We start from the raw sequence: 24551 nt of genomic DNA, 5'->3' as shown, positions 1-24551 counted from the left end.
CAAATAAGCGACACATCTGATTTTTTTTACTATCCTTGTAAGTAATGATTTATTCTAAAAGCAACATGAGTTATTTTTTTGGTCAATAAGCAACATGTGTGTTGTTATTTATTTTTTCTAGCCTGGACTTTTTTTCACCTATAAATATAATGTAATGAGGGAATTAAAATTTATATGTATTAATTAAGAGAATTATTTTTTCTAATGTTTCTTCCTTCTTTATTAATTCAAATCAAATAATTACAAAGGATACTTTTACTTTCCTTATAAGTTCCAGCCGTCCACCGCCGACATTGTTGACCTGCTGTTAATTTTCCTTCAATTATTACGACATCCCCCCCCCCCCCCCCCTCTCTGTATATATATATATATATATTAGTTGATTCTCCTAAAAATGTCTCTAAGTATTTAACATAGTTTCTAACAGACTCATCAGACTCAGAAGCAGAAGAATTAATTAATAAGATAGGATTAGAAAAACTAGACCTAGAACCAATTCAAATGGATAATTTAGCAAATATATCAGAAGACTGTAATCACGACTTCGAAAGAAATAAATGTTTAGATAGTAATGCATGTTTCTCTTGTAAATGGTTTCCTAGTAGAGATAAAAGAGCAAAATGTAAAAATTGTTTTATAGAGGGATGTATCATGTGTATAGAAAAAGAATTTAAGACAAATATACACAAAGAAGAAAGACATAAAAAGATAGAAGACCCTACTATTAGTATTAGTCTTAGATGAGTCTTAGGTTCCAAAAATCTTCTCGCTCTGATACCAAACTTAGAGGGGGGGGGGGGGGGTGTCACACCCCTTTTTAACCCGGGAGGTTAAAGTTAGAAGTACGACGTATTGGAGATTCCTGTTTTTTTTGTTTGTTTAAGGAGTCGCCACCTAATTATTTACGGTGAATTAGGACACCTAAAGTTTATTAAAGTTATTTTCTAAGTTAACTCTGTTTAAGGTCTGCGAAACTTAAGATTCTAGGTAAGGGTTCAATTAGTCTAAAGGGAAGGTATTAGGCACCCTTTAAGACCCATTAACAATGGTTAACCGACCGGACTTATAATTAATTAGGCTAAGTGTACATATAGTATTATAAAAAAAGAAAGTAGCTTTGTAACTATGACTAAAGGTATAGATAGATATGTAAGAATGCTATTTAAAATAGAATTTGTAGAAAATAATAATTTGTATAAAAGAGTACTTTAATACGACTTATAAATGTTGTTAAAGTTTTAAGCGGAAGTATAATAGTGTGATTTAAAATAATACTTATAGAAAACATAATAATTTGTGTAACAGAAGATTCTAAATGTTAAATGAGACATGAAGATATTGCTAAAGCCTAATTTGAAAATATAGTAATATTATTCAAAAACAAGATTCGTGAAAAATAGGGTAATTTGCTTATGATTGATAGCCTTTTAAAAGATGATTCGTCAAATGTGAAAATAAAAATGATGTTATATGAATACGATGGTGTAGAAATGCCTAGACTTATATTCTTAAGTATGATGAAAAGTCCATAAGTTTCTTTCTATTTTTTTATCACTCATTATTTAACCAATTTCGGCTAAAAAAAATGTATAATTGGATAAATCTTAAAAATGTTTATAAAATATAATTGGATCCCTATTTAACGACGTTTTGAAATTTATAAGATAGTAAGAGTGAAAAATGATTCCTTTAACCCAAAATATGTAGTCATATTATTTGAAAATCAATTGCTCGAATAAATGTTATAGATATTATAAATAGTTTAGAAAATAGAAGTGAATGTAATTTGTGAAATTAACTACCCATCACTAAACTAAAACCCTTAACGTCACTAGGATTTATCTAAATTACCTAAAAGGTAAAATGTTAGTCATACAAAGCAAATAAGAATACACAACAATAGAAATAAGGGAGAGAGTAAACGGGTAAACGGGTTTGGCCTATTTATTAGGGCCCAGCTGAACTGTTCACGTTTATTGGGCTCAGGCCCAATAAATTCCTCTATATTGCTGCTGTGGGCTGTCTTGTTTATTGAGCTTGGGCCCAGATTTTTATTTCCTTGTTTGGCTGCAGATTGGCTGCTACTATATGGGGCTGACTCGAGAGGAGTTGTGTTGGGCTTTAGCCCAACGCCAAATGCGGAAGGAGACGAGTCCGAGGGACTCGTATGCGATAGTCATGCATAAAAATGAAAAAAAAAAAAAAGGATTAGTATGCAATCGATAAACAAGGCTAAACGTGTATAGTATACTGGTCATACATATATATATACACATAATCAACATGGTATACTTGGCAATATAAGAATCACAAAATTGAATATAAAGTAACGCGACGGATCTGATCAAAATGGCAACTACACAGCTTGAATACGCAATGGCGGATCCTCAAAATGCAGCAATAAAGAAAACAAAATGCAACAGCAGCTTCAGTCCAAAAATATTATAACAAAGATTAGAAATGAGGAAAACTAAGAGGTCACCACCATCCTGTTTCAAATGCCGCGATTTAGTTTATATTCAGAAAGAACACAAGGAAACAACAACAGTTTGGAACTATAAGTCAGTTCCATTTACAGTGGGTAACACAAAATCAACTCATCAGTGGTTTTTTTTTTAGATTCATAAAGAAGGCAAGAACAACAACTAACAGAGGAAACAATTCTATGGCAACACTATGTAGTTTGGAAAGCATCAAATAACAATGATCTACCCTAAATTTCCAGCAAACAAAATAACTGATTTTAAAGGCCAAAATAATTGGTTCACACCCTAACACAGTAGTCTAAATTTAGCAACAATGCAGCAGTCATTCCTCTCAAGAAACACCCCAGCTAACCTCTCAAAACAGCAAAGCTGAATTTCACTATGTGAATTTAAAGTCACACATATGCATATTAGGATGGCGAGATGTCTAGATTCACTTCACAGAACATTTTAACCTTTGAAGCCTAAAGCAACACCCAGTAACACAGAAAAAAAAAATACTTGCGTACGCATAATATACGAAGAGGGGATAAAAGGAAAGTAGGAACCATATTTTCAGCTACCAGAAGCTCCTATTTTACTTTGCAGTGCTATCTATCAGACCACGCAAGATCCTAATTTGCAAATATGCTGTCTGAACACCAAGTAGCTTGGAGAAACTTCCCAATTAGATTTTGGCTCTTAAATTAACAAGATGACTCTGAAAATTCTCAAGTTGCACTTCTAATGATAAACATAAGCATACAATCGAGAATGATTTCTACTTTCTTCTACAAACTGTTATGTAATATTCCCCTGCTTTTCTTTTAATAGCTCGTGAGCAGTTCAGTTGAGTGGAAGAAGAGACTAAATGGAACTCGTCATATCTTGGACAAAGAACTTTAGCACATAAAAAAAATGACAGAGGAAGAAAGGAACAAACTTTAAATGCATCTTTTTTTACTTAAGAAGGCGGATGAATCATGAAATCAATCCTTCATTCAAACTCACACCAAGCAGAGTCAAAACCAATACATGAGTATTTAGACAAATGAAATAAAGGTAAGGATATGTTTCAGTATTTCAGATGAAGGGGAAGCAAAGTGTATGTCGAACATATTCGTTTCATAATGCTATATGTGAACTATTTCAAATGCTTAGTAATCGGAACAAATCATGTTTCAAACTTCAAAAGCTCACCCATAACAATGAAGGCTGTTTATTCATTCCCCTTCTCAATTTTATAGAACTTATCCATAGTCTGATCCGACAAGATGAAAGGATTACTATTGCCAGACAGTTTAAACAAGTTTAAAATTCACCCATAACTTAGTTTCACCTTTAGTTGTTCAAAGGCATACCCAAATTAAATCATATGAAAGGACCTTAGGGAGTTCTAGCTCAAATCTAGAGACATATAGGGACAGTTTTAACTCATCACCAAACTGCCTGAGCACATTTTAGCAAAATGGACAACACTGATCACACACAGTATTCTGATTTCAAGTTCGTGAAAATCTGTGTCCTTTCAAACAGGAAGATCTAACTTAGACAGGGCTACGTTCAATATATGCATACTTAACTGAGGTAACAGTATCATGGACATATTACAAGTCATCTAGCCAGGTTTAGACTCCTGAGACATTATTAACTGGATATGATCTCATCATACTCTTCAAAACAGGACACATATCAGTCATAGGCAAACTAGTAACATGACTTTAAGATCATCATCTAATGAATGCATAGTGCATATCTAGACCCCAACTTGACTTTTTAAATACCACCTCAGTATGTTACTAACACATGATAGACTGTTAAAGTTAACATGATACTAACAGATTCCGACTGAAAGGGAAAACTCATGCTAACACGATAAACATGCTTTCAGAGACTCGACTAGAGATTCAAGTAATAAAGTCGATAAATAAATTTAACCATATACCGGATAGATATCATAACCTAAATAACGTTGACTGCATAAATCAAACTACTAGGTACGAATTCGTATTTCTATACTTAAACATCATCAATAATCAGAAAAACAGACACTCAAAATTTCACGATACCTATCACATAAAAATCTGAAGAAAACCCAACAGCCTCCAGTGCATAACATCATTAAGCTACTAAACTGAAATTAACCCGACTGAAACAACAACACATGAACACATCACATACTTTATATTAGGAATAAAAAGAGCACACTGACCTGTTGTGGGTACAGTGAAATGGGTATCGATGTCTCGAATCTACGCTCGAACTCGAACGAACCCGAAAACAGAGCGAAATTTAAACAAAATCCCAGCTTTAGAGTAGGTAAAGTAGAAATGTTGAGGATAGTAAATTATCCCCTTTTTATGAATCAAACCCAGATAAAAGAAACAGAGCCCGAATCCCCCCACGGCTAAAGTTCACCGGAAAGTAAATTCACGTTTGGGAAGATGGTCTGTCCCCAAAAAAAAAAAACTCAATAATTCCCTCCAAATACTGAAAATCCTCCAAGATACCGAAAAAAATCCCCCCTAACTCTGTTCTCGATTCCCCTTTTTATGGAAAAAATGGAGGAGCGTAGTGGAGCGGAGGAAGAGTAGCGGTCAGTGGAGAGTGGGGTAGCGGCGGTGATGATAAAAAGGAGAAAAGAAAGAGAGGTAGGGTAGAGGAGGAGCGTGGAGTGGGGTAGCGGTGTAGGGTAGGCGGCGTTGTTGGAGTCGTCGGCGAGGTGGGGACGAGGAGGTTGAGTGGGGAAGAGAGAAGCGGGAAGGAGAGAGGAAGGAAGGGGTGCGGCGGTGTGAAAATGAGGAGATGAAGGGTAGGGTTTCCCTCATTTTGCTGAAAAAATGAATTGGACCCGGTCCATTTGTGGACCGGGTCAAATTTTAGACTGGGTATTTAAAAGAATGGACTGGTAAACTAAATATGGACTGATCTAAAAATTGAGATAAAAAATATGGTCTAGTCCAAAAATATTAAGAATTAATCAGACTTTGATTTGGGGTCCGGTAAGTCAAAATACGGACTGAGTGCAAGAAATAATTTGGCTTCTAAATTTGAATAAGAGACACATTTTGATTAACGATGTACTAAGGGTGCCAGAATATCACCTACGGAAATATGTAATTATAAAAAGACCCGGGTAAAAATTATATGATGTCGCAAATGACCGTGCAATAATATTTAATAACAAACGCTATCATTTAAATGTGCGAAATAAATGCGATGTGTGTGCAGAAGTTGGTAGAAATGTCGAGAAAATGCAAGTTTCAATAATACTAAATAATAGTAGCAAATAAATAGCGGTAGTAATACTGCTAAATAACAATGATAATGGTAATAATGATAATGTTGATGATAATGGTGATAAAATAATAATAGATATAATAATAATGGTAAATAACAAACATTGATAAAATAATGATAATAATTAATAATAAAAAATAACGATGATAATGATGATTAATAATTGATAACAAATAACGCTGATAATAATGATTAGTAATTAATAATAATAATGATAATGATAATGATAATGGAAATAACAAGAAATAATAATTAATGACAACTGATAATAAAAAATGATAATTTAAGAATAATAATAATAATAATAACAATAATAATGATAATAATAAACTGCAGAAGAATAAATAAAACGTGGGTGTTAATAAAAGACTAATAATTATAGTAAAACTTAAATGCATATTTTTTAATTTCTCGAAATACCAGAAGTATAAATTGGTATTTCGGAGGAGATGCGGGACAAAATTGGGTGTCAACAGGGGGGGGGGGGGGGTAGTAAATTTTTCAATAAGAGTAAATTTTTCAATAAGTTCTTTCAATAAGAAAAGTTCAAAGGACAAAGCAGGAAATTAATGTTGTTTTCAAATAAATTTTTAACAATCAAATGCACTATTCTGGAAATTTACCATATCTCCTTCTTCTGAACTATGGACTGGTGACATCCTTGGACTTGGAGATAATTCTGGACTAGGGTTCTTGATTACATGCTTGTCTTGTTCTGCTTTTGTTTGGAAAAATCTTTCCAAAGTCTCTTTAACTATACTTTCTATGTTGTCATTTCTTTTTCTTTTTTGCAAGTATGCTTATCTTGGTAGAAGTAGCTCTTTGCGTCAGTGTCTTTGGTAGTCTTCGTCTTGTCTGGAGAGATGAACATCCCTCATCTTCACTTTTTGGCAAAGTGACAGCCATCAACGGATTTGATGAGTCTTTACCGGCTACCGTTTGAACCGGACTAGCTGTATCTTTATCCGATACAGTGGATCTATTTACATTCATCGGGGAATGCACACCCGTCTCATCCATTTTTGTCTGAGATGGAGAACTCTGGGATTGTACTAATTCGAACTTAACTGCTTGTAGTCTTTGTTCTAACAGTCTTGCTTGTTCCAAGAGTTTCATTTTTTCTTGGATGACTGTCTCTTTCTGCTGGTTAAGTCTTCTAACGGTCTCAGTCATAGTAGAGCAGTGATCGCAAAAAATCACCTTGTCTGTATCTTTTTGTATATTGTACTGAGGGGTTCTATCTGGATTTTGTCTGAGAGCTGGAGAAATATAGTAGTTTGGACCCAACACTCCTCTAGCATAGTCTAATGCCTTAGTGAAATCATTAAAGCCTTTAAAAAAGAGGTTTTCTTATATCTTTAATAGAATCTAAAACTTCTATCCAGGTTTGGAAAATACCATTAGTTCTATCATGGATTACAACATAAAATTTAAATTTCTTATCTAGATTTTTGTCTGTAAAATACTGACAAAGTGCATTTAGAGTGGCTACAAAATGACCAGAGTCTTTTTTGTTATGTGATATCCATAAATAGTCTACTAAACATGTCTGTTGTTTGTCTATTACATATTCTGGTAATACCTTAAAAGTTAAATTAGATGGCGGAAAAAATACTAAATTATTGGTTCCAAAATATATATATATAACAAGACGGAATAAAGAAAATAAAAGAAATTAAAAAGTATACATATATTACAAGCATAGCATTAGGATTGAATGTGCAACCTTAGTCGTTAATGAATGTTGCACCTGTCTCTCGTCGATTATGTAAAAAATTTCAAAGGAGCCTAAATGGTCATGCGTTATTTCATCTATTAATATTACTTTAAGATTTTAAATTAAATGTTCAGATTCTTTTGCACTGATTTAAAATTGTTTATGTTTGGTAAAGCCTTAATATATTGACAACCACTTAAATTTGTAAGTAACTTTCATTTTCAAATTCTAATTTGTTCAAGCATCTGAACACATGAAAGTGTTTTTATCAGACACCTTCAAAGTTTTGAAAACAAATGTGCGTGTTTCAAGTGTATATATTAGGTAGTTTAGTTAACCACGTGAAATATGTTACATCCTTTAATTATACACATCAACCTCAATTGGGACAAGCTTGATATTTTATGGCTTATTGACATGTGGTACACACGATTTTGAGCTCAACAATGGCGTAGCCGAAAGAAAAAATACATAACATTTGTTAAGCCAAAGTAGATAATAAGTGTCATAAAGTTGAACCGTGACAATATAATCATGCACATAAAATAAAACGGAGAGAGTGAACAATGATTCACTTGTAAGTATATTATAATTTCATTTTTATTGAAGTTCTTGTTTCCTAACGAAGTATGGAGGCAAGAAGTCAGCAAATTGTCCAAGAAATGTACTTTCGTCTAAACCTCTCTCTCTCATCCCAAAAACCATATCCCCAAATTCTATAAATTGACTATTCCCCCACCTCACTTTGTCATATCATTATTTCCGTACCCACTTTTTCTCTTAACTAACAAGTTATTCCCCCCATACTTTCCTCCATAATTTTTATCACTTATTTTCAACAAAAAAAGACAACATCATATTATTATACTATTACACAACAAACAAACGTACATACCATGACCCTCCTAAGGAATCTCTTCATTTTATTCACCATTTTTGTGATTATTACTATATCACTTTCATCTTGTAGGAGCATTAAATTCATTGATGATGATGATCATATATTAAGAGAAAAAATCCATGATCATCACAACATGAATAATCTTGAAAGGGAATTTGGTTATGATTTTCAAGCTTACCCTTCAAATTATTTCAACACCATTCTTGAAGACAACAACAATCTTCAGATTAGTAGATTTCATAAATTCAAGAATTTGGAGGATGATGCCGAAGAAGCTAAGGTTACAACAATCAATGTGGATAGCTTTGGAGCTGAAGGTGATGGAAGCACAGATGATACAAATGTAAGTTTTCGCAGGATCTCCAGGAAGAAATTGGATCTTTAATTTCTATTAAGATTTACTCTTTTAAACAGTCAAAGTGTATTCTCTCCGTTTCAATTTATATGATTGTGTTTTACTAGCTAGTCTCAAAAGTTAAGAAAGAAAGATTGAGTTAAGAAATTTATAGTCTTAGATATGCAATGATAATTTTTGCGGCTATAAACGCATGCCATTAAAGATAAAATGAGTTTAAAGTTAAATATATTGTATTCAAATACATCACTACAAAAGAACAGGAATTAGCTGTGAAATTCATCGTTAAATAGCCGAAGCTAACAAGATTATTTTTAAAATCGATCGCTAATTTGTCTTTAAGTAGAATTAGTGATATAGTTTAGCGACTAATGTATAGGAAAAAGATATTCTTTTTGCAAACATACTAATAAGATAATTAAAGAGTGCTACATAAAATAGAAGAGTATCAGATACCGGGTTCGCGGAGAAACATTATGTAAGAGTTCTACTTTTATAGATTGATATAGAAAAAATTGTATACTGTCAGGTCACGTCTAAAAAATAATTAAAGTAACTGCACATAATAAATGAAATTAATAACCTTAAAAATAAGATAATACAATATATTATAACAAGCAAAATTTCAATTTCGTTGATAGTGTAGCATTTTTTCACGCTATCGGTATATATAAGCTACACATTTCTGTTGGAAATATTATGTTGTACTTTGAAGGTTCCTTCTACGATTAATTTGGCATCATCGTCAGCAATTTAATTGGTTTTGTTTTTTTTTTGTTTTTAATGAACGTATTAAATGTTCTTTCAGGCATTTCAAAAAGCATGGAAAGAGGTCTGTTCATCTTCAACTATTGTGAACTTTGTGGTGTCCCAAAACAAGAAATATCTTCTCAAACCAATCAAATTTTCTGGGCCATGCAAATCTTCCATTACAATGCAGGTTAGATTGGGTTAATTAGTAGTGTTGTAGTTTAAGTTATACTCCAATTTGTCACATTTAATGTGGTACGTTTTTTTATTCCAAAAAAATACCACATCTAAATTTCAAAAACAACTTAACGATAACCTTTCTATTTAATTTATCCTTACAACGAGAAGATTTATAGATGTTTATGACTTGTTTTATGTCACAAGTTTTATACGGCTTTCTTCTTTTTCAAATTTCATGCCCAGTACTCAAATACCGTCACATAAATTAGAATGGTGGAAGTTTCGAAATCCTTTACCGGCGGGAAACTTAGATCAAATATGACTTTTTATACATATATATTAAATCTTGAATACTCTTTTAGCCAGTAAATTTTATATACAGGGTAATAAATATAATAGGCTATATATATGTTTGAATTGTAATGTGAAACATTTTCCTTCTTTGGTTTTTGAAATATTATGCAGATTTATGGAACCCTATTAGCATCTGATGATACTTCGGATTACAGCAAGGATAGTAACCACTGGCTTCTTTTTGATAGTGTTGAAAATTTGGTTGTTGGAGGAGGAGTTATCAATGGCAATGGAAAAATCTGGTGGCAAAATTCTTGCAAGATTAATAAAAAATTGGTATAATGCATGCTTAATTTTGCTTAAATTAATATAAAGTTTTGCATCTAATTTAATTTCTTTTGTTTTATTTTGATTATGTTTAACTTTTTGATGATATAACTAACGTTGATTCATTTTTATATTTTAATTTTGTCTACTTTCTATTTTTCAGCCCTGCAAGCATGCACCTACGGTACGTCCATTTGATATTTTCAAACTTTTTTTTTTCCAATAACATAACAATTAAATATATAGTGTTACTTTTACCTATCTCTTTATGACAGGGTTACTTGCCATTTATTATAGAGTTTAAATTATGTGCACTTTAATGTATACATTTTTTACTCTTTTGGGTTAAATCACTTATACTAGTAATAGATTAATCTTCATAGCAAGTCTGATATGATAACTGGCAAAATAGAATATTGACTTGCTACTGCCAATTAAACTAACATGATAGCATAAAAATTCTTTACAGTATTATTAGTGATATGACTTAAATCCTTTATATAAAATTAAAGTACCAATCAATATAGCCTTAAATAGATGAAGTTACCGGTAATTGCCTTCTAAATGAAATGATTAAATAAATATCATATTGCGCCGTCAACACAAAAGACTTAAAAGCTCAATATATACCTATAATTATTATGTCATTTTTTTTGGTGAGTATGAATTTTAAATTTATTGGTGAATCTAAATTTTCTGCAGGCCTTAACATTTTACAACTGCAGCAAGTTGAAAGTGAGTGACCTTAAGATAGAAGATGCACAACAAATGCATTTGGCATTTGAAAGATGCTCTAATGTTGCTGCTTCAAGTTTGGTAGTGAGTGCTCCAGAAAGTAGCCCTAACACTGATGGCATCCATATAACAAACACTCAAATCATCCAAATTTCTAATTCTACCATTGGCACAGGTATATATTGACAGTGTAAATGAATTTTTATATTATTAAATCACTTAAAATAAATCTATTTCCGTAATAAGTGAAATTAATCCCCTGAAAAGAAGACGGACGAAATTTTTTGATGGTTGGCAGTCGACTACTTAGTTTTGGTTGGACTTTTCCTAATTCCTAATTGAACGTTGAAAGTCGTTCCGAGCAGAAATATCCGTCGAAATGAGCAACAGTCATGTGACAACTTAGGTAAATTTCACATTGATAAAACATGGGAGAGATGCTAGTTATTTAAGAAAACAAGTTTTAGACTCTCTAGTGACGCATTCCAAAACTGTGTGTGTATAGGCTCAAAGTAGACAATAACACTTGTGGACTAGTCCATTACATATGGTATTAGAAACACTCTGCATGCAACTCTGGGCGATAGTAGGACATACCTCAACAAGAACGTTGAGTCCCTAAGAAGGGTTGTATGTGACACCCTAGGCAAGCCAAAATACGGGAGAAATGCTAAGTATAAAAGGAAACAAGTTTTAGATGCTAGTAACGTGTTTTAAAGTCATATGGGCCTCATTCACAGCTTTGCTCCTTCATTCGTAGGCTAAAGCCTCAAGTGGACAATATATCATTAATGAGTTAGGGCTGTTATAGGTCAGTCGTCAGAACGTTTTGTCGTCGGCGACTGATAGTTTCCGGCAGGCAGTAGGTCGTTAAACGATCCTTGGAATTCTCGACAGACTGCCAACGGGAGTGACCGTCAGAAAATCGAGCAATTTCAGTAATGATTACAAAGATTAAATTATATTGATAGCGTAAAAAATTTAGTGACAGAGTAAAAAAGGAAAATGGCACTAGATTTTTCTTATCCAGTAACTATCTTTGCTGGACAGGTGATGATTGTATCTCAATAGTGAGTGGATCTCAAAAGGTCATAGCCACAGGCATTACATGTGGACCAGGTCATGGAATAAGGTACTAAAAACAAATGTAAAATTTCAGACTTCTTCAAAGTAGAATAATCACCAATTTTTTTCTTTAATATTCAGATTATTTTCCAAAATTTAGAATTAAAATTTTGTGATTTAATTATATTTTTACTTCCTTTTTTTTTTTTTTTTTTTTCTTGTGCTTAGTATTGGTAGCTTAGGAGCTGGAAATTCAGAAGCTCATGTGTCTGATATTACTGTTGATGGAGCTAAGCTTTCTGGAACTACAAATGGACTTAGGATTAAGACTTGGCAGGTTAATTAATTTTCCAGTACTGTTTTATCTTTTAATTATTTTTTATTAAAAAATAATTCTTTGGCTTATTTAAAAAGTATGTAATAATGTAGTTGAATTATTTTATATGCAGGGAGGATCTGGAAGTGCAAGCAATATCAACTTCCAAAATGTGGTTATGAATGGTGTCAAGAACCCCATAATTATAGACCAAAGTTATTGTGATCAAGATTCTCCATGCAAAGAACAGGTAAATAAAAACAATTTAACTTATATACACCTACGAGCCAAAAAATTTAGTAGGTTACGTTATTGATCTTATTTTTCAGTCTGGATTGTAACTTGTATTTATCTTTTAGATAATATGTTAGCATAATAATTTTATTACACTATCACTTATTAGTGTATAGAAAATAAACTTAAAAAAAAAAAAAAATGAATTTAAATTTTATGTATCTCTCAAGATAGGGATAAGGTCTACCTTCCCCAGACGTCATCATCTAGGAACATACTGGGTGGTGGTGTCGTTGTATTATATCTACTGAAAACATGACAATTTATATAGTGCAATTTACTATGTCATTGGGACAACATTGACCAAAGTCAAAATAGTGTTTCCAAATCTCTAACTATACCAAAACTAATTTGACCCGTTCAATTTTCTAAAAATGAAATAGTAACCCACACAAACCTTAACCCTCTGTTTGGATGGTTGTTTCCCGTGGTTCATTAATGTACAGTATGGTATGGTACAGTATGGTCTTGTATTGTATTGTACTGTATTAATAAACACAATGTTTGAATAGACTGTATCGTTTGTTGTAGTTTAATAACATTTGTATTGTTTGGTTTGACTGCATGGTATTGTATAATAACTTGTAAGTTTACTAAAATACCCTTAACTCTTAATTAGAAGTTAATTTATATATATTAATAAAACTCAGGTAAAAAATAAAATAAGAACTTTAAGAAATAAGTAGGTAGTGGGTGGGGGTGGTGGAGGGGTGGGTGGTTGTGGGATGAAGGTGGGGGTAGTGGGTGGTAGGGTAGGCGTGCGTGCATTGTGGGGGTGCATGGTGGTGAGGGGTAGTGGGTGGGGGTGGTGGAGGGGTGAGTGGTGTGAGGTAGGTGGTTGTGGGATGAGGGTGGGGGTGAGTTGTTGTGGGGTGGGGTTGGGCGGTGGTGAGGGGTAGTGGGTGGTGGTTGGGGTGGTGGGAGTGGGTGGCAGAGGAGTGGGGTAGTTGGGGTAAGGGTTGAGTGGTGGGGGTGGGGTAGGGTGGGGGTGAGTGGTAGGGTGGGGTGGATGGTGGAGAGTGGGGTATAATGGAGAAATGAAATAGATAACCGTGGAAAAATCACCAAATCGGTGGTTACAAAAATTTGGACTTTTCGTGGTTATATAACCATGGAATGAACCACGGATTTACAACACCATACCACATAATTTTAAGAACAATGAAAACAAACATGGTTTCATAGAAAACCATACATTAATGAACCACGGGAAATCACCATCCAAATAGGGGTAAGATGGCCAAATTTAATCCAATATCAGTTTGTAGTATACAACAACATCAGATCGTGATACCAGAAAAACACAGAGTTGTGACAATATACATACGAGAGAAAAATTTGTGATGAATTTATGACCGGTTTATGATGAAATTTAGTGACAGATTTGTGAAGATTTTATTCTTCCGTCCCAAAGACTGGGTTTTTCTTAGTGTTGGAGACAAGGTTAATTTGATATATTATAATTATTTTGATTATTCTTTTACAGAGTTCAGCAGTTCAAGTGAAAAATGTGATATATCAAAACATCAAAGGCACAAGTGCAACAAATGAAGCCATAAATTTCAATTGCAGCAAGAATTTTCCATGTCAAGGAATTTTGTTGGAGAATGTAAAATTGTTAGGGGAAAATTGTGAAACTCCAAAAGCTAATTGGAACAATATTGACAATTTGACATGCCACAATGTTTCACCAGAATGTCCCAAATAAGCTGATCAAATAAGCTGATTTTAAGGTTGATGGTATTAATTTTTTAATAGGGTATTGGGTATTAATTATTAGTAGGTTATGTATATAGGTACAATTAAAAAAAAAAAAAGGCTTGGAGTTAGGATACATTAAGTGTTAGAATACATTTAACAGATGATTTGTGATAAATGATATTCTTTGTATACATGAAATAAAAAAAAATTGGTGGTATGATAATGATATGATTTATTTTTTAGTTTTATATTCGTCATGAATAGAATATTGTTGCAATTACTCGAGTTGAGAATCATACAAATGAACTTGTTTTTTCGGTTTTTAATGACTCATCATTTAACTCGTCTTGACTCAATCATCTCATTAACCTTTAGGCGAGTGTATGATCACCCGTTCAATAATTCAACCCCTTTTGCTTCGTCAAATTCAATTCAACCTGCTCATTTGATATGCCTAGTGGCACTCCATTCAAATTTCTCGGACAAATTTTTTTTATCACCGCTAATTAGCTAATATAATTGAATTTGTCTTAATTCTTACTATGATACTATGTTAAAAAATAGATCATGGATCTGACTCAATCTCAAAATTAACTTGCCTAAGAGACTAGATTCTCACAAGCCAATATAATGAAATTTTAATCTATATATCGTATCAAATTTAAAGATATACTTGTAAATTTATTCTGCTATAACTTATATGTACTTCACTTGGTATACTTAATAAATAAGAGTGACTAGCATTTAATGAGAGAATCCGCTATACAGGTTTTATTGCTCCCTATCAAAAAGAGATTTAATTCCCAAAACTTTAACCCGAAATCTTTGATTAAAAGTGGAGGAAACTTCACTATTTCACCACACCCCTCTGGTTAAAAATGCTACCTTGCATTCACCTTCACCTTCACCTTCACCTTCACCATTCTACCATATTCCTGCCGTATAAAGCCCTCTATGGGGGTTGAAAGGGGTTTCAACGCTCCCTATCAAAGAAGATTCCATTCACCGAACTTGAACCTGAAACGTCTGGTTAAAAGTGTAGGAACATTTTTCATTCCACCACCACCCCTCGGTGGTGAACATTATAAAGCTTAGAAGCTAGCACTAAAGCATGGACATGTTGGATGACCTCAAAAAGTGCAAATCATGGTAAAGGATTACACCAAGGCAGTCTGCAAGAGTCCAGCAGAATAAGTCTCAATTCCAGAATCCCCCCCTTTTTTTTTTTAAAATCCAATTCCTCCACCAACGCGAACCCCGGATAGAACCCCGGATAGAAGTAGGCATGCTAAACTTTTTAGTTATTAGCAGAACCCAAGTACACTCTGTCGGATTCAAGAAACAAATCTCAGAGATCTTAGTAGAATGATAAGCAGCACATCTTGGTTGCCTCCCAAGCTCGATAATCAGCATACCTTGCTCATCTAATATGAAAGCAAACCATAAACAATCCAACATCTCAATTTCGCCACAGTCATTCTATTTGCTTTTATATTAAGACCCTTCCTTGTTCTGACTGCTCAGGTTTTCGATTTACTGCTGATTCCTTATTATAACACAAACATCACATGACAAAAACAAAGAAGGATACCTGGAAGATAGTAAATGGAAGCCATGGAGTATAGCAAACTTAGTGGCAATCCCTGTTACATTGGCAGTTAGTGGAAATCATAAATGGAAGCCATGGAGTATAGCAAACTTAGTGGCAATCCCTGTTACATTGGCAGTTAGTGGAAATCAGAAAGAACAAAATAATAGTAACTAGAAAAGGGTAGCCCGATGCACAAAGCATTCATCGTTAGCAGGGTCCAGGCAAGGGCCGCACCCCAAGGGTGTGATGTAGACAACCCACCCTAATGCAAGCATTGGTGGCCGCTTTCATGGCTCGAACCCGTGACCTATAGGTCAAACGGAGACAACTTTACCGTTGTTCCAAGAACTGTTGCATCAAAAAGTTGAAGGCTTGTGTTAACTAGTACAGGAAATTGGATAAGCCATTGAAAGGCCAATAGAAACAACCCATGGGAGCAAAATGCGTGGACAAGAGGGTTTACTTGACAAATAGGGAAGTGCAGAAGGGGATCTACACGACAAATCTGCAACAAGAGGATTTAGTTCACAAATAGGAGAGTGCAGAATGGGATCTACACGACAAATCTGCGCAACAAGAGGATTTACTTGACAAAAAGGAGAGTACAGAATGTGATCTACACGACAAATCTGCGCAAGAAGAGGTTACTTGACAAATAGGAAAAGTGCAGAAGGGGATCTACACGACAAATCTGCACAACTCTTACTGTTCACTACAAAATCTGATCGACGAGATTCTAGGAAAGAGTTCCTCAACAACAATTATTGTTGAAAAGCCTACAGCTATTTTGTCCACTAAACACGTTACAATTGCAACACTTCACGAAAATTTCATGACCTCGCAAGGGCACACTAGACATCCTAAGATCATAATCAAATTGTGGTAGCAGATACACCTTCATATTTTACGTTTGACAATACCCGAGTATTGCAGCTCTTTAAAAGGTCTCCTGATAGCTTTCTACTAGTTTCTGACTGCTTGATAACTCAAGTATATAAGCTTTCTAGCCACTACATGCTCAGTTTTACGTTCCATATTGTTATACCAAGTTGCATTGAATGACTTCTTAGAGCGTTAAGTAAGTTTTGACTCTTAATATAGTAGTTTATTCTGCAAAGTGGTTCCAGTATGAGTTTGACAGTCAAGAATTAACAGTCTTGAGTAAGGACATGTCACTGAAGTTCTAATTCTAGCCTTTCAGCTTGCCTTCCAGTTGCATACTTATTTATTGGTAAATGTACTAAAAAGGTAATTGCAGTACATAGCAAAAGTAGCTAGCACTTATGTAAAATAAGGCCCGATGAAGTGTGAATAACTGAAAACAACATAAAAGATTCCTATTCCAAGAGCATGACATGACTCATTTAAGAGATCCCTAATTACGAAGCAACAAATCTAAATTGACATGTATATTCATAGTCAACAATGGAAGCACAAAGACACACAAGCCAAGCTATGAAAAATAACAAAGATTAAAGGTTATAGTGGTCACTGGTCAATACCGATTAGAATAGATGTAAAGGTATCAGACAAAAGAATTGTCAGCACGATATACCCAACCCAACAGGGAAACAATGGCATTTCAATCTTCAACGTGTCCGAGAAGCTACAGAAAATACATGTAGTAAGCACAAAGGTGGAATCACCTGTATCGTCTTTACGAGTAATGCTCATTAATGCCATAATTCAGATAAATAATGTTTAATATAATGCAAGATCACCAGAGAAAATAATAAAGGGCAGGGTAGTTGCAACAAAACCAAAACAGTTCAGCAAGTTCCTAAGGAAGTTAGGGACCTAACTTCATCTAAAATAGTCTAATATTAAGGTTTGAGTAGATATTGTCAGGGGGTAGATCTGGATGCCAAATTCCAGGTTCCCCGGAGAGGGTTTGTGGTGGTGGTGGCAATATCAATGCGATTCTGATATTTAGGTTCCGATGCATCAATGTTTCTGTCTCTCATTTTCATCTACACATCTTATTGTTATAATTAGATCATAACATAACTATGATCTAAAGTTACAATGAAGTCTTCTCCAAATGTCTATAGAAACTTTAGAATTGTACAGTAGGTCAAGTTCATTCCGTTCTGAATAGCTAATCATTCATAATAGTATCCGAACTTCTACATATATTTAATAACAAAAGGAACGCCAACAATAACCTATCTTCTCAGGAACAAAGAAATAAACTAGTACTAGTACAATTTAGCACGTAAAACTTCCCCTTGAGAGGACGCTACTTTGTGCACCATAACAGGTTATTAACAAGTCAATTTCAGAAAACATGAAAGTAATCAGTAACTAAAGATCCTATCATAAAGCTTGAGAAGGCTTTCCTTTTCCTGCAGCTGAGCTTGTTAATCAATTGGTATCATAAATGATCTGAAAAATAAAAAATAAAATCAAAACTTTAGGAAATGGATAGAAATAATGATTACAAGACTGAAGAAATCACCAATATGATATAACAAAAGAAGTAGAAATGTGAAAACTAAAAATTAAAAATGAGCACCACAGCAACTCTAGTTATATGCTTCACATAGCAGAAAGTTATTTACTTGTTATTTATATCAACATACCCAATCAAAATGGCTAAAAATCAGAAATCCTTGATGAAGTCACTGCACAAATAAAAATGTAAACTTCAGTTCTAATTTAAGAAAAAGTTAGTCCAATAATATCTAGGATTATTAAAAGAACACTTTTTAAAGCCTAACTCGTAGGTTAATGTGCTCATCGATTGACCCTGAGATGTAGATCATCCGAGGTACATTAGCATGGCATGCTCTTCCTGTTCGATCTGAGATTTGAAACCAAACTCATCCTCCCGAGGATAGATGGGGTGATTCGAGTGAGATCCAATGTAGATCGCAATTAACAAAATTTCACAATCTGCAAAAACCACTGATCCCATGTCATTACATAGATTTAAAACCACAGGTTTATCTTCAGTTGTTCAATCATCATACTCTAGCTAGGTGCCCAAGAATACCAGAGTAAAAAGCATGACTTAAAATGCTTGTGACTTACCGCTTTAGACCAATGCCTTAAACTCTTCATTCAGAAAGCAATGTCTCTCAAGGTAAAATTTTCAAACTGATAAATTTCACAGTCTAGAAGAGCAATTCGGTGCTTCAGATCTTACAATACTCTTCTTGCAGAAAATGCTTCTGATGAAGGCACACAGTGATGGAGTTCATCACAACAATTCAAGTGGTTAACGGATGTATTCCTTGTTCTGCCTGGAAGCTTGACGTTTAGAACAAATTTCATATATCACCACAAACGCCATTATAGGAACAACATGTACGCAAACGTAGCCCATACATCGTCTCATCAGCGGAGCTTGTATGAACATGTTGTTCCGATAATGACGTTTGTGATGATCTATGAAATTTGTTCTAAACATCAAGCCCGAGGGAGAACAAGGTGTACATCTGTTAACAACTTGAATTTTTGTGATGAACTCCATTGTTACTGTGTGCCTCCATCAGAAGCTTTTGCCGCAGGAAGAAGATTGCATGAGGGAGGTTCCAAATTGCTCTTCTAAACCGTGAAATTTATGAAAATTTATGAGTTTGGTATGCATGAACCCACTTAAAACCCAAGGTTAAGGAAATAGAAAATGACCAGAACAAAAAATTAAGATTTAACTTCAAGGGGTAAATCAATCTAGGGTTTTGAGGGAAAAAAAAAAAAACACAAAAGAACAAGTTCACCTACTCAAAAACCTCAAAAATCGGTAAAGGACCAATCAATCACTCGTTCCATTATCCAACTCAAACACATGGAGATCCAATCACCAATTGACACTATTTTTCACGCTTGACGGAGGACCATTAGTGGCAAATAACTCTCTAAATGCGGAAAAACATATTTTTTCCTCAAAAAAAAATTATTTGCAACTTATAATCCACCATCAAGATAACACGAAAATAGTGTCAATCAATGAGAGAACACCATTTCAAGCATCTGAGTAGATTGATTGATTCAAAAAATAAAGTTTTAATTTCAATTAATAAAAAAACAGAGCTTAAAACTGCTCTATTTATGAGCTGCATAACCTAAAAAGAAACTGAAAGTTCTTACATGTGTCGTGGAATATGTATACGTGTTTGAGAGTTATATTGGTCTATGCTCTTACATGTGTTGTGCTTTGAGAGTTATATTGGTCTATGCCCTTACATGTGTTGATCAATCAAAACGTGTCCGTTCTAAAACAACATATTCTGCTTGCATCCAGAGTTTTCTAGGATATTTCCTACTTCATTGAGATTTTTTTTTACCTACTTACTAGAGAATAATATTATGGTAAAATTTATTTTCTTTATATCAATATAGATACATATAAGTTTAAATTTAATATAGTTTGGTCCAACTACTCTGTGCTAATAAAATTTTCACCAAATATATAATTTCTCCACATCAGGTGTATCACTAAATAGTAGTATTAAATTGTCATAATTAAGTAATTTAAAATTTAATATATTGATTGACCATAAATAAGTGAGAATATATATAATACAAACTTATCGTTATTGAGCATTCTCACCAAAAGTTTCCACTAAATGATTTTCTTTTTTCAAACTACTTTTCTCAAGTTTAGAAAATTTAACAAATTTTTTTGCTATATTAGATTACAATAAACCTCAAATGTTAGTGGATTACAGTAATCTTTTTATTAATAAGCCGGATTATCATGGTTTTGCTAAAGCTACTGTTTAGGACATTTATATTGGAAGTAAGAAAAGGAATAAAATTGAAGGACTATGATAAAGGTAGGAAGCAAATTCTTTTTGTTTTATCAAAATAGCACATAAGGTTGTGGTGAAAACCATATTTACAAGTGGCCAGAAGTAAAACTGCTCCAGGAACCTAACAAAAAACAAGGGTGTTTCTATTATAGTTATGTTGTTGAAATGGTGGAGTGCCAAGCATGTTAGCTCTGTTCACAAGGAAATTCTAACAGTCTTACCAATGATTATTATTTGGGAATTGTGAAAATCTAGGTGTGTCGCTAAATTCGGTGAGAAAAAGATGCATGTTTCCAGAATTGTCTATCACATTCTCTATCATCTCAAATGGATCCTGTCTAAATATGATTTGAATATCAACTGGAATTCTAGCTGGCCTGAGATTTGCAATACTCTCATGAACTCTCAAGATGAGATCAAATGTCCCATTAATAAATGGGAAAGGCCTGAACTGAATTGGGTTAAACTGAATACTGATGCAGAGTGATGGTCACACTGGGGCAGGTGGTGTTATCAGGGACTTCTCTGGCCACATGTATATGGCTTTTGCAAAGTGTTTAGCTATGGCAGCCACAACTATGCACCACAACCATGTAGAGGCAAAGGCTGCCCTCTTTGGGCTTCAATGGTGCAAGGAGAATGTTACACCTCGGAAAAATTTTCGTTCGTGCACGGTGAATTGGCTGACGAAGGGAAAGTATGAGTATCGAATTAATGATGCCTCAACGACATTTTGAAGAAGAATCATAAAATCCCTTATATTAGTAATGAAGTGTTAAGTAAGTTTCAAGAAGGACCCATAGGCCAAATATGAGCATAAGTCATCCAAAAGGGCGATACAAGGAAACGTTTTCGAATGATCTGATTTGGAGGGGCCAAAACGCCATTATAAGTTTGGAATTTGGACAAACGCCAAGAATGAATGTTGTAGATAGTTGAAAGAGATTTACAACCATGGGTCGTGGGCCCTCACAGCATATCGGGATCAAAAGTTATGGCCATTCTACGACAGACTGTTTCGGAGCAAAAATATCACCTTCTGGCACACTCCGCGACACCACCTGCGGCTCACGGACACGACCCGCGACCACGCCGTTTCATCGCAAAGTGTGCCAGTGAGGTTCGGTCAACTGGCAAGCTTCGCGACACAACCTGCGACTCGCGAAGCGTGTCGCATGTTGTGTCGGTCCAGAATTTTCTAGATCACTTTAAATATACCCATCTCGACTAAAATCACATTTTTCATCATTTTGGCCAAGGAAACCTCTAGAACCCTCTCTAACATTCATCCACAAGAAAAATCCAAGGGAAATCCATGATCAATAACACCAAATGCATGAACCCAAGTGTATGAAACCTAACCCAAGTGCATCTAATTCAAGAAAACCCAAAAGAGAGGAGATAGGGTTTTGGTGCTAGAAGTGGAAACTCCACTCAAGGCTTGTTCAACCATCATCCAAGGTAAGTTTCATGACCATTACATTTTATTTAAGGTATTGGAAGGTTAAGGTACTCGACTTGTAGAGAAGCATAGCTAATGGGTCATTCAAGAGTGAATAGTGTCAAGTTTGAATAGTAGTTGAATTGAATCATGAATGTTAGGGTGTTGTGAGTATGAATACGTTATAAATGACTTGTAGACCATGAGATAAGTGTAATACGTGGGAAAATACGATAGCGAACCTATAACCATAAGTGTGAATAAATTGGAGAGAAATGGTGGAATTTTGCCTAAAGTATATAAATGATGATCGTTGCTTGCGATATTGTGAGTTGTGTTGTGGAGGTTGGGAGTTGATATAAAATACGGGAAAAGCAGTATAAGCAACGGAAGTGCTGCCCAATTTTCTCTAGAATAGTAGTGCGTTCTTATGGCTAATTGACTAATGTTGGTACGACTCCTCTTTTGAAGGTAGAGACGCGACATTGAAGGAGAATAAGCAAACGCTAGATCGATTAAACGCGAAAGGTATGTGGGGCTTAACTCTTCTTTCAAAGGCATTAATCTTACGAGTTTTCCATGATCCTCCAATAAGATGAAACTCATGAGTTCTCCTATTTATTGAATTACCTATGAGCATGAGAATGGTGTAAATAAGCTAAATTATAGAGATTCAAGAAATTGTGACATGATGTCTCCATAATGCTAATGATGCTAATATCGTTAACACTCGTCTTATGTCCTACTTCCCTTCAAGGAGAGGCATGATACTCGTGAATATCCATAATATATTCGGGGGTCACGACCTTACGTCACCCCGACATAGTGTGGTTGTCTTAGAAGCCCATTGTATGCTCTTAATGCTAAAATATGCTATGATGAAAAGATAATGAATAATGCTAACAAGAACATGATTATGAGATATTTGGAATACTATGAGATGGTACATGATGCGATACGATTTCCACCGCACCTATATGGCCGGGCATGTCATCACTAATGCGGGCTGCTATGATTTCCACCGCGCCTATATGGCCGGGCATGTCACCGCAAATGCGGGCTGCTATATTTACACCGAGCCTAGAGGGCCGGGCATGTTCACCACTAGTGGGCGGCATGTGAGGGTTACCCGGACGCGGGTGACGATACATATTATGATGTGATGGTGTACACAAATGATGTATGGGATGAGATAACATGTATATTATGATTGTATAAAATGTGATATAAGTAAGGAATACATTTGCCTATGACACTTGTGCAGGTTATGTCCTTGTCTTATGACGCATGATCCCTCCATTATGTTTGTTTATTTCATTCCCGCCTTACATACTCAGTACAATATTCGTACTGACGTCCTTTTTCTTTGGACGCTGTGTTCATGCCCACAGGTAGACAGGGAGGAGATCTCGCTCCGGATTCTTAGAGACTGCTAGTTGATTGAAAGCCCTCCATTGTCCCGGAGGTGCCTATGATGATCCTTTTGTGTACAATTGTAGATGTCATCTTATAGAGGCTCGTAGATACTCGATGTGGGTCGTATGGTTTTATGGCAGGGTCTTTATGCATGCATATGTATATATGAATTGTTTTGCTAGCCTAAGAGCTCATGTGTATAAAAGTATTTTGTTCTAAATGAAACGGTTTCTTTTTATAAATTGAGCATGAATTGGGAAATTGATTGTTGATAAGTTTAGGAAGTAATAATACGAGCGGTGCTCGGCGGTTAGCCCCGGGTACCCGTCACGGCCCCTAGCTGGGTCGTGACAGAGAATGGGTTGCAAAATGTCATTTTAGAGTGTGATTCTAAGGTTGTCATAGATATGCTGAATTATGCTTGTTTTGTCCCATGGCAACTATACCATATTATTCAGGAGACTAGAAAAATTATTTCTCAGATAAATGTGGTGACACAACACTGTTTTAGGAAAGGGAATAAAGTTGCGAATGCCATGGCTAAAGTGAGCACAACGGGATAGGCTATGATCGTCTACAACTGTAATAACCTCCCAAAGGAGGCTTTGGGCCCCTTCAGACTTGATTTAATCCAAATCCCATCGTTCAGACGCAAGCATGTGAAGATACAATTTAGAAGTTGCTAAGGATGTGTCACGCCCCAAAACCCACCCTAGACGTGACCGGCATCCGACGTCATGAACAACATCGGAAGAACCTAAACGATACAATAATAACGCTTGAACCCGCCAGGTTCAACATTCGCCTCCAACAGTTTATAGAGTAAACGTAACAACTCATGAATATATAAATTAAATCAGCGGAAGTCTTTATTCACCAATACTTAGTCAAACGTAATAACGTGCCCGAGAGTTAGTCAATAACTCAACAACTACCCACAAGAACG

General features: G+C 34.8%; 1 protein-coding gene and 1 long non-coding RNA gene across 2 annotated transcripts; one reads left to right on the top strand and one right to left on the bottom strand.

Annotated features, from left to right (window-relative positions):
- The first annotated feature begins 8284 nt into the window (after nt 1–8284).
- LOC132614562 (polygalacturonase-2-like) lies at nt 8285–14744 on the top strand. Its single transcript, XM_060329029.1, has 9 exons — nt 8285–8726; nt 9547–9678; nt 10134–10298; nt 10453–10473; nt 10992–11199; nt 12075–12156; nt 12318–12426; nt 12539–12655; nt 14186–14744. Exons 1-9 carry the CDS (start codon nt 8379–8381, stop codon nt 14405–14407), a joined length of 1404 nt encoding a protein of 467 aa, XP_060185012.1. The 5' UTR covers nt 8285–8378; the 3' UTR covers nt 14408–14744.
- A 353-nt stretch (nt 14745–15097) lies between these two features.
- On the bottom strand, nt 15098–20075 carry LOC132615943 (uncharacterized). Its single transcript, XR_009572906.1, has 4 exons — nt 19025–20075; nt 18712–18886; nt 18574–18615; nt 15098–18376 (listed from the first exon to the last, which is right to left on the bottom strand). It is a non-coding gene; the product is annotated as an uncharacterized LOC132615943 (long non-coding RNA).
- Between the last annotated feature and the right edge of the window lie 4476 nt (nt 20076–24551).

This window comes from Lycium barbarum, chromosome 10, assembly GCF_019175385.1.
Source record: "Lycium barbarum isolate Lr01 chromosome 10, ASM1917538v2, whole genome shotgun sequence".
In the NCBI taxonomy this organism is placed as follows: Eukaryota; Viridiplantae; Streptophyta; class Magnoliopsida; order Solanales; family Solanaceae; genus Lycium; species Lycium barbarum.
Note: the sequence above shows the minus strand (reverse complement) of the source record. Positions and strands in the feature narration are given on the sequence as shown.